This window comes from Entelurus aequoreus, linkage group LG23 (assembly GCF_033978785.1).
Source record: "Entelurus aequoreus isolate RoL-2023_Sb linkage group LG23, RoL_Eaeq_v1.1, whole genome shotgun sequence".
NCBI lineage: Eukaryota > Metazoa > Chordata > Actinopteri > Syngnathiformes > Syngnathidae > Entelurus > Entelurus aequoreus.
The window spans coordinates 6989791-7009599 of NC_084753.1; the positions used below are offsets into that span (position 1 = coordinate 6989791).

At 42.0% G+C, this 19809-nt stretch overlaps 1 protein-coding gene across 3 annotated transcripts in view; it reads right to left on the reverse strand.

The window, feature by feature from the left end:
• Positions 1-19809, reverse strand: part of LOC133641080 (synaptotagmin-14-like) — a 96204-nt gene that overhangs the window by 34060 nt on the left and 42335 nt on the right. For all 3 annotated transcript variants that reach the window (XM_062034917.1, XM_062034916.1, XM_062034918.1), the window contains exons 6-7: positions 11418-11689; positions 2695-3144 (exon numbers count right to left, since the gene is read on the reverse strand). In XM_062034917.1, coding sequence (XP_061890901.1) covers positions 2695-3144; positions 11418-11689 — 722 coding nt within the window. The remainder of the gene's footprint in view (positions 1-2694; positions 3145-11417; positions 11690-19809) is intronic.

Sequence of the window (19809 nt, forward strand, 5' to 3'; positions counted from 1 at the left end):
CATTACCCTCATGTGTCTTATAAGCCCACACCTCCCTTTGTTCTGTGCCAGATTGTCTCGTTTGTTCGTGCCTCTCTAGCTTCATGTCCAAGCCTTCTCTCTTTTTTGAATATCTTGATCCTGAATTCCCTTGTTGATATTTTGAGTTTTCTTTTGCTCCTCCTCAGCAGAGTGATTTTGGTTATTTAGTTTTTCAGCCGAAATGGTGAGTTTTCAGTTTTTTCTTACAGTTCTTCCTTTTCCTCAATTTTTTGAGTGACACCTTTTGTCAACCTTTTTTAGATAAGATACAGTGTAGAAGTTTTATAGCCATTGTTTCTCCCTCGTTTTGGAGCATTTTTTGTTTATGATCAATTTCATAGATTATATCCTGCGCCAAGTATAGTTCATTAGAAGAAGAAGGACAGCTCCAGTCAGGAGAAACTGATCAGGCGGGCCGGTTCTACGATGGGAATAAAAGTGGACTCACTGGTGACGGTGGCAGAGAAGAGGACTGTGGAAAAACTAGTGAGCATCCTGGATGATGCCAGTCACCCTCTGCATAGCGTTGTCAGTAGCCAGAGGAGCCTGTTCAGTGCTAGACTGCTTCATCCCAAGTGCAGGACTAATAGACTCAAAAACTCCTTTGTCCCACACGCCATTAGACTGTACAACTCCTCTCTGGGGGGGAGGGGGGGTACTAGGATGACAGGGGATGCAAAACAATAACAGTAAAATACTTTTTCATAACATGGTCACTACTGCCTAGTTTCTCTTGTTATATTCTTATTTTACTGTTATATTTTTATTCTCATCGTTGCTTTTTATTTTTATTCTATTGTAATATTTTTCTATTTTGTCTCCATTTATACCCCCATTATTTACTTTTTACAATTTTGTACACTGCTGCTGGAATTTAAATTTTCCTGAGGGAACTCTCCTGAAGGAATCAATAAAGTACTATCTATTTATCTATCTATTATTGTTTTTGTGTTTCCTCCTTTCGGAGTGATATTCGGTTGTTCCTTTTTGTGGAACCTTTTTTCGCCGACTAGTCAGGTTATAGCCTATGTTGATTTGCCCTGACTCTGGAGTTGAAAAGAAACTTTCAAAATAAAAGCCTGGCGGATTGTTCCCTACTCTGCATCTGAGTCCCATTTTTGACCAAGCCTGACAAATATAAGTTGAAAAGGATTTGCAAATCATTGTATTTTGTTTTTATTTACCATTTACACCAGTGGTCCCCAACCACCGGGCCGCGGCCCGGACCGATTGGTACCGGGCCGCGCAAGAAATAAAAAAAAAACAACAAAAAAACAAAACAAAACATTTTTTTAAATTAAATCAACATAAAAAACACAATATATACATATTGTGTATGTGTATGTCAATATAGATCAATACAGTCTGCAGGGATACAGTCCGTAAGCACACATGATTGTATTTCTTTATGAAGAAAAATAAATAAATAAATAAATAAATAAATATCGATGCAGCGAGAGCGATTCGGACTGAGAAAGCGACGATTACCCCATTAATTTGAGCCAGGATGAAAGATTCGTGGATGAGGAACGTGAGAGTGGTACCGGGCCGCGCAAGAAATAAAAAAATGTTGAAAAAAAATGTAAAAAATTAATTAAATCAACATAAAAAACACAATATATACATATTGTGTATGTGTATGTCAATATAGATCAATACAGTCTGCAGGGATACAGTCCGTAAGCACACATGATTGTATTTCTTTATGAAGAAAAATAAATAAATAAATAAATAAATAAATATCGATGCAGCGAGAGCGATTCGGACTGAGAAAGCGACGATTACCCCATTAATTTGAGCCAGGATGAAAGATTCGTGGATGAGGAACGTGAGAGTGGTACCGGGCCGCGCAAGAAATAAAAAAATGTTGAAAAAAAATTAAAAAAATTAATTAAATCAACATAAAAAACACAATATATACATATTGTGTATGTGTATGTCAATATAGATCAATACAGTCTGCAGGGATACAGTCCGTAAGCACACATGATTGTATTTCTTTATGAAGAAAAATAAATAAATAAATAAATAAATAAATATCGATGCAGCGAGAGCGATTCGGACTGAGAAAGCGACGATTACCCCATTAATTTGAGCCAGGATGAAAGATTCGTGGATGAGGAACGTGAGAGTGGTACCGGGCCGCGCAAGAAATAAAAAAATGTTGAAAAAAAATGTAAAAAATTAATTAAATCAACATAAAAAACACAATATATACATATTGTGTATGTGTATGTCAATATAGATCAATACAGTCTGCAGGGATACAGTCCGTAAGCACACATGATTGTATTTCTTTATGAAGAAAAAAAAACAAAAAAAAACAAAACAAAATTTTGCAAATTTGTCCGTGGGACAAATTTTCAAGCGTTGATCGGTCCCCAGCTACAAAAAGGTTGGGGACCACTGATTTACACAACGTGACAACTTCACTGCTTTTGGGGTTTTGTACACCATAGCCTTATAGTGCCTGTGTAATAATATATGTTGGTTATGTAGGGGTGTGACAGAATGAATGTTGGTTATGTAGGGGTGTGACAGAATTATTTTCTCTATTTGGACACTGCAGAGGAAAGTCCTAGTTATAGGCACACCAGAAGAGGACCAAGGTCCAGTTGTGACTGATACAGAGTCATCAGTGACTTACCAGCCATGAACCTGACTGGGACTTACCTGATATGTGCAGCACGGGTCTAATATCACCGGCACGGACATTTTCCCCTGAAGGTTGAGCTTGGTGAGGTAGAAGACGTTCTCCCCCAGAACTTTCTCCTTCTTCATCCGCCGCATGCTGTAAAGGCGAAATCTGATGGCGTAGTTGCCGACCATCTCGGACTCCATGCGGCAGAAGTGGAAGGTCTCTGTGAAAAGAGGGCACGGGCCTCTCTGGATTCCCGTCTTTGCCCTCTGCTTTTTGCCGGGCAGCAGCACCAGGTGGACTTGCCAGGAGATGTTGCCGGTGTGCTTTAGGACGGGGAGGTCTGTGGCCGCCATGACGGTCACGGCCAGCTGCTGCTCCTCTGGATCGTAGTCAAAGACCACGTCCAGGGTGCCGTACTTGGCGTGTGCATCTGGTTCGTAGCCTTTAAGGAGCTGTGCTGCTGAACCACGGGCTGACATCTCCTGGAGAAAGGTGGAGTTGTTCACATCAAACACAACCACCGCATCACCTCGACATATTTCCATGTGTACAGTTGTGGTCAGAAGGTAAACCAGGTTGGATGACATAAATAAAATGTCCCGTCCAGCTCTTAAAGGCCTACTGAAATGAATTTTTTAAATTTAAACGGGGATAGCAGATCCGTTCTATGTGTCATACTTGATCATTTCGTGATGTTGCCATATTTTTGCTGAAAGGATTTAGTAGAGAACATCGACGATAAAGTTCGCAACTTTTGGTCGCTGATAAAAAAGCCTTGCCTGTACCAGAAGTAGCGTGACGTCACAGGTTGAAAGGCTCCTCACATTTCCCCATTGTTTACACCAGCAGCTAAAGCGATTTGGACCGAGAAAGTGACGATTATCCCATTAATTTGAGCCAGGATGAAAGATTCGTGGATGAGGAACGTGAGAGTGACGGACTAGAGTGCAGTGCAGGACGCATCTTTTTTCGCTCTGACCGTAACTTAGGTACAAGCTGGCTCATTGGATTCCACACTTTCTCCTTTTTTGTATTGTGGATCACGGATTTGTATTTTAAACCACCTCGGATACTATATCCTCTTGAAAATGAGAGTCGAGAACGCGAAATGGACATTCACAGTGACTTTTATCTCCAAAGCAATACATCGGCGAAGCACTTTAGCTACGGAGCTAACGTGATAGCATCGGGCTTAACTGCAGATAGAAACAAAATAAATAAACCCCTGACTGGAAGGATAGACAGAAGATCAACAATACTATTAAACCATGGACATGTAACTACACGGTTAATGCTTTCCAGCCTGGCGAAGCTTAACAATGCTGTTGCTAACGACGCCATTGAAGCTAACTTAGCAACGGGACCTCACAGAGCTATGCTAAAAACATTAGCTATCCACCTATGCCAGCCAGCCCTCATCTGCTCATCAACACCCGTGCTCACCTGCGTTCCAGCGATCGACAGAAGGACGAAGGACTTCACCGATCATCCGTACGGTCAGCGGCTAGCGTCGGATAGCGCGTCTGCTATCCAAGTCAAAGTCCTCCTGGTTGTGTTGCTGCAGCCAGCCGCTAATACACCGATCCCACCTACAGCTTTCTTCTTTGCAGTCTTCATTGTTCATTAAACAAATTGCAAAAGATTCACCAACACAGATGTCCAGAATACTGTGGAATTTTGAGATGAAAACAGAGCTTTTTGTATTGGATACAATGTGTCCGAATACTTCCGTTTCAACGATTGACGTCACGCGCATAGGTCATCATACATAGACGTCTTCAACCGGAAGTTTAGCGGGAAATTTAAAATGTCACTTTATAAGTTAACCCGGCCGTATTGGCATGTGTTGCAATGTTAAGATTTCATCATTGATATATAAACTATCAGACTGCGTGGTCGCTAGTAGTGGCTTTCAGTAGGCCTTTAAAATACAGTGGTGGTCAAAAGTGTACATACACTTGTAAAGAACATCATGTCATGGCTGTCTTGAGTTTCCACTCTCGCCGGGAGGCCGACCGACGGCACGCTCACATAGTGGGGCTCGGATGAAGATTCAATGGCAATCCTCACGAAGGGTTAAAGAAAAAGTAGCCGTCTCTCGCGTCTTTTTTGTGAGGTTTTTTCTCGCCATCTTGGTTGATGCCAAAGTAAACCTGTCTCTCGGTCCATGGCGACATGTGTCCACTAGCCAAGCATACAGTCGCGATCAAAAGTGTACATAGACTTGTAAAGAACATCATGTCATGGCTGTCTTGAGTTTACAATCATTTCTACAACTCTTATTTTTTTTGTGATGTAGTGGTTGGAGCACATACTTGTTGGTCACAAAAAACATTCATGAAGTTTGCTTCTTTTATGAATTTATTATGGGTCTACTGAAAATGTGAGGGTCAAAAGTATACATACAGCAATGTTAATATTTGCTTACATGTCCCTTGGCAAGTTTCACTGCAATAAGGCGCTTTTGGTAGCCATCCACAAGCTTCTGCTTGAATTTTTGACCACTCCTCTTGACAGAATTGGTGCAGTTCAGCTACATTTTGTTGGTTTTCTGACATGGATTTGTTTCTTCAGCATTGTCCACACCTTTAAGTCAGGACTTTGGGAAGGCCATTCTAAAACCTTCATTCTAGCTTGATTTAGCCATTCCTTTACCACTTTCGAGGTGTGTTTGGGGTCATTGTCCTGTTGGAACACCCAACTGCGCCCAAGACCCAACCTCCAGGCTGATGATTTTAGCTTGTCCTGAAGAATTTGGAGGTAATCCTCCTTTTTCATTGTCCCATTTACTCTCCGTAAAGCAGCAGTTCCATTGGCAGCAAAACAGGCCCAGAGCATAATACTACCAAATCAAATCAAATCAACTTTATTTATAAAGCACATTTCAAATTTACCACAGGGGTAGCCAAAGTGCTGTACAATGGGCAGGTTAAAGGCCTACTGAAATGAAATTTTTTTATTTAAACGGGAATAGCAGATCCATTCTATGTGTCATACTTGATCATTTCACGATATTGCCATATTTTTGCTGAAAGGATTTAGTAGAGAACATCGACGATAAAGTTGGCAACTTTTGCTCGCTGATAAAAAAGCCTTGCCTGTAGCGGAAGTAGCGTGACGTCACAGGAGCTAGTATTCCTCACAATTCCCCGTTGTTTACAATGGAGCGAGAGAGATTCGGACCGAGAAAGCGACGATTACCCCTTTAATTTGAGCGAGGATGAAACATTCGTAGATGAGGAACGTTACAGTGAAGGACTTGAGAGGCAGCGATGGACGTATCTTTTTTCGCTCTGACCGTCACTTAGGTACAAGCTGGCTCATTGGATTCCACACTCTCCTTTTTCTATTGTAGATCACAAATTTGTATTTTAAACCATCTCAGATACTATATCCTCTTGAAAATGAGAGTCGAGAACGCGAAATGGACATTCACAGTGACTGAACATGTAAATACACGATTAATAATTCAGCTTTGCGAAGCTAAAAAAATAGAAGCTAACCTAGCTGCGTAGCCAACATGATAGCAGCAGTCTCAAATGCAGATATAAACTAAATTAAAAAAAAACCTGACTGGATAGATAGACAGAAGATCAATAATACTATTAAACCATGAACATGTAAATACACGATTAATAAAATTCCGCTTGGCGAAGCTAAAAAAACAGAAGCTAACCTAGCTGCATAGCTAACTTAGATGCGGCGGCGGGCGTTGTACGCTTATGACGACACCCCGGCCGCCATCAGAGTCGGCAAGAAACATATATTTCCCCAAAGTTACGTACGTCACATGCACATATCGACACGCACGTACGGGCAATCGATCAAATGTTTGGAAGCCAAAGTTGGACTCACCGTAGTGCGTCTGTTATCCTGCTCAAAACACAACACAACCTCCTGGTGTTGGTGTTGCTGTAGTCCGCTGCTCCATCGATCGCACCTCCAACTTTCTTATTTGCAGTCTCCATTGTCCATTAAACAAATTGCTCAATCGCTTTATTAACAAGCGGTAACTGGTTGTAGTTCAAAAAGTAACACACACACATACACGAGCTGCTGTTAGCCAAAAGTCACGCTCACACACACTCAAGTTCTCCGCCAACTCACTCGTGCATGCGCGTTCCCCAAACCCTTAAAGACACAGTACACTAATGCAAATATCACAGATATTACAGTATTGTACTTAGCCGCTAAGACACCGATCGATCCCACCTACAACGTTCTTCTTTGCAGTCTCCATTGTTCATTAAACAAATTGCAAAAGATTCACCAACACAGATGTCCAGAATACTGTGGAATTTTGTCGAAGAAAACAAGAGGCTTTTCTATCGGGTCCGATGGGGTCCAACCACTTCCGTTGCTTTTGTGACGTCACGCGCATAAATCATATCCAAAGGAGTTTTTCAACCAGAAGTGTGGCGGGAATTTTAAAATGTCACTTTATAAGTTAACCCGGCCGTATTGGCATGTGTTGCAATGTTAAGATTTCATCATTGATATATAAACTATCAGACTGCGTGGTCGCTAGTAGTGGCTTTCAGTAGGCCTTTAAAAGATAATACGAGAACCGAGCAAACACAACACAACACAAACAGAACACGATAAAAAATAAATAAATAAAATAAATAAAACATAAAAACAGGTTGACAGCAGGTGTATTATGGGGCGCCATTGCAGGATGGATATCACTCAGTGTTAAAAGCCATGGAATAAAAGTATGTTTTTAAGAGAGATTTAAAAACAGGAAGAGAGGAGGCTTGTCTAACACTAAGAGGTAGGTCGTTCCAGAGCTTGGGAGCAGCAGCGGCGAAAGCTCTGTCACCTCTAAGCTTCAGCCTTGTGTCCAGGACCGTCAGTAGCAGCTGATCGGCTGATCTTAGGGATCGGGTGTGGCAGTAAGGCTGAAGGAGGTCGGAGAGATATGTTGGCGCCAGGTTGTTTAGACATTTGAAAACAAATAAAGGGAGTTTAAAATTGATTGGGTAACGCACAGGGAGCCAGTGAAGGGACGCTAATATAGGGGTGATGTGCTCACGTCTGCGGGTCTGTGTTAGCAGACGAGCAGCAGAGTTGTGCACGAGCTGCAGGCCTGGCTAATGCCTACATACAGGGCATTGCAGTAGTCTAGACCAGTCCAGATAAAGGCGTGGATTCATTTCTCGAGATCATGTCCTGATAGAAGCGGTTTCACTTTCGCTATTTGGCGTAGTTAAAAAAAGCTTTTTTGAACGACGCTGCTGATTTGGTTTTCGAATTTAAAATCTGAGTGGAACTTTACCCCCAGGTTTGTGACACAGTCGCTGAGATACGGGGTCAGAGTGCCGAGGCCCACGTTGTTTTGTCTTCATTTAGGCTCAGGAAGTTAGCTGAAAGCCAGGCTTTGATGTCGTGCAGGCAGTCAATAAGACGTTGAACCGTGTTATTTTGTGCCATGGGAAAATAAATCTGGCAATCATCGGCATAAAAATGTAACGCGATATCGTACTTCCTAAAAATAGAACCAAGGGGGAGAAGGTAAAGCGCAAATAAGATTGGGGCAAGGATTGAGCCCTGGGGAACCCCATGTGGTAAAGGAGCTGTGGAAGACATAAAACTGTCTATTTTTACACAAAAACTCCTGTCGGTTAGATACGACCGGAACCAGTTGAGGGCGGCGCCCTTAATGCCCACACAGTTCTCAAGACGAGTGATTAAGGTGGCGTGGTCGACGGTGTCGAACGCAGCAGACAGACAAATGCTTGACGGTAGGAATGGTGTTCCTGGGATTAAAGGCCTCACCTTTTCTCCTCCAAACATATTGCTGGGTATTGTGGCCAAACAGCTACATTTTTGTTTCATCTGACATCACATGGACAAAGATAAGACCTTCTGGAGGAAAGTTCTGTGGTCGGATGAAACAAAAAGTGAGCTGTTTGGCCACAATACCCAGCAATATGTTTGGAGGAGAAAAGGTGAGGCCTTTAATCCCAGGAACACCAGGCCTACCGTCCAGCATGGTGGTGGTAGTATTATGCTATGGGCCTGCTTTGCTGCCAATGGAACTGGTGGTTTACAGAGAGTAAATGGGACAAGGAAAAAGGAGGATTAGCTCCAAATTCTTCAGGACAAGCTAAAATCATCAGCCCGGAGGTTGGGTCTTGGGCGCAGTTGGGTGTTCCAACAGGACAATGACCCCAAACACACCTCAAAAGTGGTAAAGGAATGGCTAAATCAGGCTAGAATGAAGGTTTTAGAATGGCCTTCCCAAAGTCCTGACTTAAAGGTGTGGACAATGCTGAAGAAACAAGTCCATGTCAGAAAACCAACACATTTAGCTGAACTGCACCAATTCTGTCAAGAGGAGTGGTCAAAAATTCCAGCAGAAGCTTGTGGATGGCTACCAAAAGCACCTTATTACAGGTAAACTTGCCAAGGGACATGTAAGCAAATATTAACATTGCTGTATGTATACTTTTGACCCTCACATTTTCAGTAGAGCCATAATAAATTCATAAAAGAAGCAAACTTCATGAATGTTTTTTGTGACCAACAAGTATGTGCTCCAACCACTACATCACAAAACAAATAAGAGTTGTAGAAATAATTGGAAACTCAAGACAGCCATGACATGATGTTCTTTACAAGTGTATGTAAACTTTAGACCACCACTGTATGCACGGTGGTCAAGTCAGCGTCTGTTCTCAATGGGTACCAGGCACCATTTTGCCTTTCCCCAAGAAAAATGCCCTACGCTTGTGTTGTTTTCGGCTGTACGAACTGTTCAAATCGCGAAAAGGACAAACGTTTCTTCAGAGTTCCTCAATCAAGAAGGGCGGAAAAGTGCAAGATTTTACGAAAGACGACGACAAAAGTGGCGCAGACTCCGGTACAAGGGAGCAGAGTCGAAGAACTGCAGGAGTTTGCAGTGATCACTTCGATAAAAGGTTTGTTTGTTTAGTATTTCCCATTGAAGTATTACCTTGATATTGTTTGTATTTTAACTTTTAACAAACAGAAACCAGAGAGTCAGGGTCAGTGATACTTTGTCAGGATAGGTACTTCTACATCAGAGCACATATTACTACGGGACAAAAATCAAATAGGGTGACGATTCAGTAATTGTTCATTTGTTAAATGGCAGTGCAGTCACAGGTAGCAGCTGTCGGGTGCGATGTCGTCGCAGTTTTAGTTTTAGCCAGATGCAAATCATGAAAGACAACCTTACCCGAGCAAAAACGATGCATATTTATCTGGGAGAGTCTTGATACCAAGTCCTTGACCCAGACACACACAAAGAAGTTGTAGACCTCCATGCTTCTCCAAGTTGTCATCTGTTTTGACGTAGTTTGATATGTCTGGGAACGCGACCAACAGATAATCCTTGGTATCACTCGACAAATCTTTCTTTGATAAAGTTCAGGGATAAATTCCATTTGTTGTTTGATTGCTTGCTGACCACCGCCTTTTTTCACTTCCTGGAAGAAGTCAGGTGACAGAATGCAAGCAATACTTGAGCGCCTTTGGGCAACAGAAAAACTTCACCCAATTCTTGTTTTTACAAAAAACCCTGATGATGTACTTTATATCATTAAAATGTTCATGCCAGTGTAGGCTTGTCCCGATACCAATACTTTTGGACCGGTACCAATACCAAAATGTACTTTAGATACTTTTCAATACTTTTCTATATAAAGAGGACCACAAAAAATGTCATTATTGTATTTATTGTAACAAAAAATGTTAGTGTGCATGAAACATATGTTTATTATTGTCATTTAGTCCTTCAATAAAATAGTGAACATACTAGACAACTTGTCTTTTAGTAGTAAGTAAACAAACAAAGACTCCTAATTAGTCTGCTGACGTATGCAGTAACATATTGTGTCATTTATACACCTATTATTTTCTACACATTATGAGCGACAAACTGTAAAAATTGAGTATTAATCTACTTGTTCATTTACTGTTAATATCTGCTTATTTTCTCTTTCAACATGTTCAATCTACACTTTTGTTAAAATGTAATAATCACTTATTCTTCTCTAGTTTGATACTTTACATTAGTTTTGGATGGTACCACACATTTAGGTATCGATCCGATACCAAGTAGTTACAGGATCATACATTGGTCATGTTCAAAGTCCTCATGTGTCCGGGGACATATTTACTGACTTTATAAACATAATATGAATTTTAAGATTTTGTGACGATAAAAAATATTGATGTAATCATAGTAGTATCGACTAGATACGCTCTTTTACTTGGTATCATTACAGTGGATGTCAGGTGTAGATCCACCCATGGCGTTTGTTTACATTGTGACGCCGGTGAGCTATTGTATCCTCCTAAGGTGTGTAGTGAAGCATGCTTAGCTATTCCTAGTCCTCCAGTGATAATAATACTTGTAAGAAACTTAATTTATTTGTCGCCATGGAGGCGAGGATTAGTGATTTAGAAGTAGCACCTTTTCCTGAGGGTGTTTCAGTGTTATAACTTCACCTTTATCTTTACTTTTTACACCAAAATGCGTCCGTTCTCCCTTTTCTGTCTACACACTGTGTCTGCTTGTAAGTACTCCGTGTGTGTGTGTGCGCTGCCCAACATGCTCCTCTGCTAGGGGTTGGGGTTGGGAACTTTTTAGAGGTGGTATAGTACCGAATATGATTCATTAGTCGTACTAGTACCGGTATACCGTACAACCCTGTGCTAATGAGGGGTGAATGCGAGTATCTCACCACAACCGTACAGTATGTCTCTCCGGTAAGACGTCACGTACCTCGGGACTGAGAACCGCCGTGCTGTCGCTGGGCACGTCCTCCTCGTAGCCCTTGTTCAGGTAACTTTCCGTCTCGTGGCCGTCGCTTCCCTCGCTGGTGCATTTGCGGAAAGAAAGGTGGGGGCTGCCACTGGTTTGGGAGAGATCACACTTGGCGTCGCCCGGGTCCGAGAGGGTGCAGGACATGCGGGGGGAGCCGTTCTCATCCTGGTAGGGCGGAGGTTGGAGTTCATCCAGCGGGGGTGTGCGCCTCATCCTCTGGATGCAGTTGGCTGGTGTGAGATAGGAGAGGAACACACTTGGGGTTACAAACATGTCTGGTTGGACGACCCTCAGCTGGTATCGGCCGACTCACGTCGATATCGGTCTTTGACGTCATTCGTGTCGTATAGTAGCCATTGCTTGCAAACCTGACTTTTGCTTGAGACATAAATAAAGGATTTTTCAACCTTTATTTGTGCAAATTTTTATTTTACACTGATATGTAGAGAAGTAATTTAGGCTACAAACACACTGCTTTACCGAGTTCATGTCAAATCCCATCTTTTTAGTGGCCCATCATATTACAAGAAAAAGTGATTTCCAATGTGAATGCAGTCTGACCCTGCTGCAAAATGTACATAAGTAAACATGGCGTCCACGGTCTCAGAACAGGCGCGTTTGTGGCAATTTTAAGGATTCTGTCAACATTTTCCGAACCGAATCACTGCGCGTAGAAGAAGATGAGTTCCTAAAACATTTTATTTTCACCTGTTTTTCTGCTATTTATTTTGTAACCGTCTATTTTGGTGAATAATTAAAATGATAATAAGAATGGATTAGATTGATATAGCGCTTTTCTATCGACTAGATCCTCAAAGGGCTGACAGAGAAGTGAGAAGCCCTCGTTCATGGTGGTAAGCTACATTTGTAGCCACAGCTGCCCTGGGGTAGACTGACTGAAACGTGTCTTTTGCTAGAGACATAACCAAAATGGGCAAGAATAAATGTATTTTTTAACCTTTTGTTCACATCATTTTCCTTTATTTGTGCATATTTCTGTAATTTCTGTAAATGAGTCTACAAACACACTGCAGGGTCGGTTGTCCAGCTCAGATTTCATGTCGAATCCCATCTTTTTAGTGGCCCTTCATATTACAATAAAATGTGATTTCCAATGTGAATGCAGTCTGACCCTGCTGCAAAATGTACATAAGTAAACATGGCGTCCACGGTCTCAGAACAAGCGCAAATGTGGCAATTTTAAGGATTTTGTCAACATTTTCCGAACCGAATCATTGCGCGTAGAAGAAGATGAGTTCCTAAAACATTTTATTTTCACCTGTTTTTCTGCTATTTATTTTGTAACCGTCTATTTTGGTGAATAATTAAAATGATTATAAGAATGGATTAGATTGATATAGCGCTTTTCTATCGACTAGATCCTCAAAGGGCTGACAGAGAAGTGAGAAGCCCTCGTTCATGGTGGTAAGCTACATTTGTAGCCACAGCTGCCCTGGGGTAGACTGACTGAAACGTGTCTTTTGCTAGAGACATAACCAAAATGGGCAAGAATAAATGTATTTTTTAACCTTTTGTTCACATAATTTTCCTTTATTTGTGTATATTTCTGTAATTTCTGTAAATGAGTCTACAAACACACTGCAGGGTCGGTTGTCCAGCTCAGATTTCATGTCAAATCCCATCTTTTTAGTGGCCCTTCATATTACAATAAAATGTGATTTCCAATGTGAATGCAGTCTGACCCTGCTGCAAAATGTACATAAGTCAACATGGCGTCCACGGTCTCAGAACAGGTGCGTTTGTGGCAATTTGAAGGATTTTGTGCAATCAAAGTCAACATTGACGAAGATGATGAAGAAGGAAGAGGACAAATATTTTGGCTCTGGCAGTTTTACGAGATATTTTGCTTCCATGTCTGCTTGAAGAGCGTGTCTGGGGGCTCACCTGAGTTCCTAAAACATTTTATTTTCACCGTTTTTTCTGCTCCGTTGTCAACTATTTATTTTGTAACCGGCTATTTAGGCGACTAATAATAATAATAATAATAATAATAATAATAATAATAATAATGGATTAGATTGACCCTGGGGTAGACTGGTGGAAGCGTGGCTAAGGCCCCTGAGACCACCACCCATCATTCATTCACCCATGTGAGTGGCACTGGGGGCAAGGGTGAAGTGATTAATGGCGATTAAATATTTCATTTATTTGACAGCACTAATAAAATGTTTCATTTTAACTTGTTTTCACGACCACCCACGTAGAAAGGCTATTGAGCTCTTTAAGCCCGCTCGGTGTGCGTGTTCACGTACATATTTACTGTCATGAAGAAAACAAACATCTAAGGAACTCACATTGTCAATTTTAAGCAAGGACATGAAATGTTTTGCAGAACTGCAGCCGTAATGTGCAACAATGCGTGACCTTGAATGTTATTGACTGCAAACATGATGCTGATACCTGTACACTGTTTATCAAAATGCACCAAATACAATTGCTTCGAGGTGCAAGCAAAACCAGAATTATTCCGGAGCTAACGTGATAGCATCGTGCTTAACTGCGGATAGAAACAGAAGAAACATGCCCCTGACTGGAAGGATAGACCGAAGATCAACAATACTATTATTACTTCTACAATCAGGAGACACTGAACTAAACCCTGGACCTGTAACCACACGGTTAATGCTGTCCCGCCTGGCGAAGCCTAGCAATGCTGTTGCTAACAACGCCATTGAAGCTAACTTAGCTACGGGACCTCGACAGAGCAATGCTAAAAACATTAGCTCTCCACTTACGCCAGCCCTCATCTGCTCATCACCACCCGTGCTCACCTGCGTTCCAGCGATCGACGGCGCAACGGAGGACTTCACCACGATCATCGGTGCGGTCGGCGGCCCGGAGACGGAGGAAGTCAACCCAGACACCGGTGAGGACAGCGGCGCGGCGGCGGACGGCGTTGTGTTGCTGTAGCCAGCCGCTAATACACCGCTTCCCACCTACAGCTTTCTTCTTTGCTGTCTGCATTGTTCATTAAACAAATTGCAAAAGATTCACCAACACAGATGTCCAGAATACTGTGGAATTTTGCGATGAAAACAGACGACTTAAGCTGGCCACCGTGCTGTTCCAAAATGTCTGCTACAATCCGTGACGTCACGCGCAAACGTCATCATACCGAGACGTTTTCAGCCGGATATTTCCCGGGAAATTTAAAATGTCACTTTATAAGTTAACCCGGCCGTATTGGCATGTGTTGCAATGTTAAGATTTCATCATTGATATATAAACTATCAGACTGCGTGGTCGCTAGTAGTGGCTTTCAGTAGGCCTTTAAACTGTTTTTAACTTTTTAACTGCTTGTAGAAGACTTGCGCTTCCGGGTTCTTCGGACCACCAATCATCGACATGCCAGGCTCTTCCAGGTTTACAATAGTGTTTTATTTTACAATAAAACGTGCGAGGTCTTTTGGGGTGCTTTTCAGCAGTTGTATTTCCTACCAATTGAGCACAGGAATGGTTTCTCTCCAGCGTGTCGTCTGTCTTGCTCCCACTCGCGCTCCACCACCAACTCCTCTGTCCTCCCCGGCTGCTGCCTTTTAACAGAGCGACAGGTGATTAGATAATCAGGCCCAGGTGGGCCATCTAGGCACCTGTCGCTGATCTCGAAGCCGGTCCTGGCACACCCCGTTTCGCTGCAGGTCTGCAGGCCACCCCCCGACACTGCTTTTTATCTAACAAATTGTTCTTAGGATAATTTGTATTTGCTTTTTCAATGTGTATTTTACTTCTGTTTTAAAATTTTATTTTTTAGTCCGTCTTTTGCCTCTATTTCTTTGTGGTGTACAGCCCTTTGTTCTTCAACTGTGATTGTTTTTAAAGGCTGTTCTAATCCATTATTTGTTATGATCCGCTGCCGGGATCATGTTCAGTTTGGTTTTTGGACTCCCTCAGTTCCCGTTTTTGTGCACCCCGGGGTTTGTTTTCTGTTTCCATGGATGCTTATTATTTCCACCTGTCTCTGATTGGTGTTCGGGAAGCTCACCTGTTCCCCGAGCACTAATCGAATAGAATAGCATAGAATAGAAAGTACTTTATTGATCCCTGGGGGATATTCAGCACCACAGTTCACTCACAATAGACAATAATAATAAAAAATAATATAATATATATAATACCGGTATATTATATATATAATATATGAATAATATAAATATATTATACATATATTCTACATTTAAGTGCAGTCAAGAAGGAACATATGCATTAATTAATTAGTTAGAATTAATTAATTATTAAGTTTTATTATTTATTTTTGTATTATTAATTAATAATTAAAGTTAAATAATTAATCAGTAGCACTATTTAATACTGCCTTTTCCGGTCAGTCAGGCTGGCTTCCTAATTTGCTACACGCAACAGTTGACGACTTTTGATTCCTGCTACCTGTATACTAGCTTCCACGCTAGGCTCTGTTTGTTGCTAGCGTCCACGCTAGCCCCTTTGGTTTTTGCCTTCCGTGCTTTAAGCACGTTTTTATTTGTTCCCGTCTGATTTATTTCTTAAATAAATTATTTCCTACCTGCACGCTGTGTCCGAAGTCCGTCTGCATCTTGGGAGAACAAACACCGCATCACCATGCGACCCGGTCGTCACATTATTATTATTATTATTATTAGTCGCCAAAATAGCCGGTTATAAAATAAATAGTTGACAACGGAGCAGACAAAAACGGTGAAAATAAAATGTTTTAGGAACTCAGGTGAGCCCACAGACACGCTCTTCAAGCAGACATGGAAGCAAAATATCTCGTAAAACTGCCAGAGCCAAAATACTTGTCCTCTTCCTTCTTCATTTTCATCTACGCGCAATAATTCGGTTCGGAAAATGTTGACAAAATCCTTAAAACGCGCCTGTTCTGAGACCGTGGACGCCATGTTTACTTATGTACATTTTGCAGCAGGGTCAGACTGCATTCACATTGGAAATCACATTTTATTGTAATATGAAGGGCCACTAAAAAGATGTGATTCGACATGAAATCTGAGCTGGACAACCGACCCTGCAGTGTGTTTGTAGACTCATTTACGGAAATTACAGAAATATGCACAAATAAAGGAAAAATTATGTCAACAAAAGGTTAAAAAAATCATTTATTCTTGCCCATTTTGGTTATGTCTCTAGCAAAAAACACGTTTCAGTCAGTCTACCCCAGGGCAGCTGTGACTACAAATGTAGCTTACCACCATGAGTGTGAATGTGGAGTGAGTGAATGATGACTTCTCACTTCTCTGTCAGCGCTTTGAGGATCTAGTCGATAGAAAAGTTCTTTATAAATCTAATCCATTCTTCTTCTTATTATTATTATAATTATTCGCCAAAATAGACGGTTACAAAATAAATAGCAGAAAAACAGGTGAAAATAATATGTTTTAGGAACTCAGGTGAAAGTTTTCCCACTTCTTTCTCCCACTGCTCGCCCACAGACACGCTCTTCAAGCAGACATGGAAGCAAAATATCTCATAAAACTGCCAGAGCCAAAATACTTGTCCTCTTCCTTCTTCATCTTCTTCTACGCACAATAATTCGGTTCGGAAAAAGTTGAGTTTGATTGCCCAAAATCCTTAAAACTGCCACAAACGCGCCTGTTCTGAGACCGTGGACGCCATGTTTACTTATGTACATTTTGCAGCAGGGTCAGACTGCATTCACATTAGAAATCACTTTTTTATTGTTATACGAACGGCCACTAAAAAGATGGGATTTGACATGAAATCTGAGCTGGGCTCTATAAATAAAGTTGCTATGGTATGGGGGCAGCACGGTGGGTCAGGGGTTAGTGCGTCTGCCTCACAATACGAAGGTCCTGGGTTTGATCCTGCGCTCGGGAACTTTCTGTGTGGAGTTTGCATGTTCTCCCCGTGACTGCGTGGGTTCCCTCCGGGTACTCCGGCTTCCTCCCACCTCCAAAGACATGCACCTGGGGATAGGCCCCTCCCACCTCCAAAGACATGCACCTGGGGATAGGTTGATTGGCAACACTAAATGGTCCCTAGTGTGTGAATGTCTATCTGTGTTGGCCCTGTGGTGAGGTGGCGACTTGTCCAGGGTGTACCCCGCCTTTCGCCCGAATGCAGCTGAGATAGGCTCCAGCGACCCCAAAAATGGACAAGCGGTAGAAAATGGATGGATGGATGGGTATGGTATGGTATGGTAAAGGGACACAGATTTGCGTATGATCCGCATAAAGATGATATGTACGATTTGGGGGTGTATTTTTAGGCGTCAACACAATAGCACGCTGTGGTTGTTTTAGTCAGGCATTCTCAAATCTGCCTTCATGGTCTAATTTCCAGGAGCAGAAATTGAGCAGCTGACATGAATACTCCCACAGAGACACTGACAACAGGGGCTCTCTATGGCAGAACACAAAGCAAATAAAAGATGAAGAGGGGGGGAAAAAAGTCCTCCCCTTCCAGTTCCTAACTTTTAGAAAAAAAGGTATATATGTGACTTTTAGTCTGATGTCAGACAGTAGGACTTGCCCTCAATGTAGCACACCTCAGCAGCCTGGAGTTTTAACTAAGTGTCATGGAGCGCTTGATAAAAGAAGCTAACCCATTTTGACTATTTTCCCCCCACCTTGCTGAGCCGGGGGCGGCTGATTTGATGGGAGCTGCTGTGTAAAAGGAGCACTTTTCCTGCACCCTGCTAATTGGAACAGTTACTTTTCTTCTACACCCCCACCCTGCACCTGGCCTGCTTTGTCTTCCAGTCAATCTTCACTGTCAGCTTCACGCCAAAAAGTGCTTCTTCCACACCCTAGTAATCACACTCCATTGAATTATTACCACTAGTTGGTATTCACACATTTTGGGGGTCGTTCACCAATTAATGAATTTTAATTAACTGTCCGCGATAATCATGTGCCTCACTTTTTTGTTGAGATTAGTGATTATCTGTGTCCCTTTACCATACCATACCAACTTTATTTATAAAGCCCAGCTCAGATTTCATGTCAAATCCCATCTTTTTAGTGGCCGTTCATATTACAATAAAATGTTATTTCTAATGTGAATGCAGTCTGACCGTGCTGCAAAATGTACATAAGTAAACATGGCGTCCACGGTCTCAGAACAGGCGCATATGTGGCAATTTTAAGGATTTTGTGCAATCAAACTCAACTTTTTCCGAACCGAATTATTGTGCGTAGAAGAAGATGAAGACGGAAGAGGACAAGTTTTGCTTCCATGTCTGCTTAAAGGCCTACTGAAAGCCACTACTAGCGACCACGCAGTCTGATAGTTTATATATCAATGATGAAATCTTAACATTGCAACACATGCCAATATGGCCGGGTTAACTTATAAAGTGACATTTTAATTCTCCCGGGAAATATCCGGCTGAAACGTCGCGGTATGATGACGTATGCGCGTGACGTAGTCAGTTTAACGGAAGTTACGGTACCCCGTAGAATCCTATACAAAAAGCTCTGTTTTCATTTCATAATTCCACAGTATTCTGGACATCTTTTGCAATATGTTTAATGAACAATGAAGGCTGCAAAGAAGAAAGTTGTAGGTGGGATCGGTGTATTAGCAGCGGACTACAGCAACACAACCAGGAGGACTTTGTTGGAGAGCAGACGCGCTAGCCGCGACCTCACCTTGACTTCCTACGTCTCCGGGCCGCCAAACGCATCGGGTGAAGTCCTTCGTCCTTCCGTTGATCGCTGGAACGCAGGTGAGCACGGGTGTTGATGAGCAGATGAAGGCTAGCTGGCGTAGGTGGAGAGCTAATGTTTTTAGCATAGCTCTGTAAGGTCCGGTTGCTAAGTTAGCTTCAATGGCGCACAGCATTGTTAACCTTCGCCAGCCTGGAAAGCATTAACCGTGTATTTACATGTCCACGGTTTAATAGTATTGTTGATCTTCTGTCTATCCTTCCAGTCAGGGGTTTATTTTTTTTGTTTCTATCTGCATTTGAGAACGATGCTATCACGTTAGCTCCGTAGCTAAAGTGTTTCGTCGATGTATTGTCGTGAAGATAAAAGGCACTGAATGTCCATTTCGCATTCTCGACTCTCATTTTCAAGAGGATATAGTATCCGAGGTGGTTTAAAATACAAATCCGTGATCCACAATAGAAAAAGGAGAGAGTGTGGAATCCAATGAGCCAGCTTGTACCTAAGTTACGGTCAGAGCGAAAAAAGATATCTCTTGAACTGCATTCTAGTCCGTCACTCTAACGTTCCTCATCCACGAATCTTTCATCCTCGCTCAAATTAATGGGGTAATGGTCCGAATAGCTCTAGCTGCGTTGAAAACAATAAGAAAATATGAGGGAGTGAACAACTGACAATGTCACGCTACTTCCGGTAGGGGCAAGGTT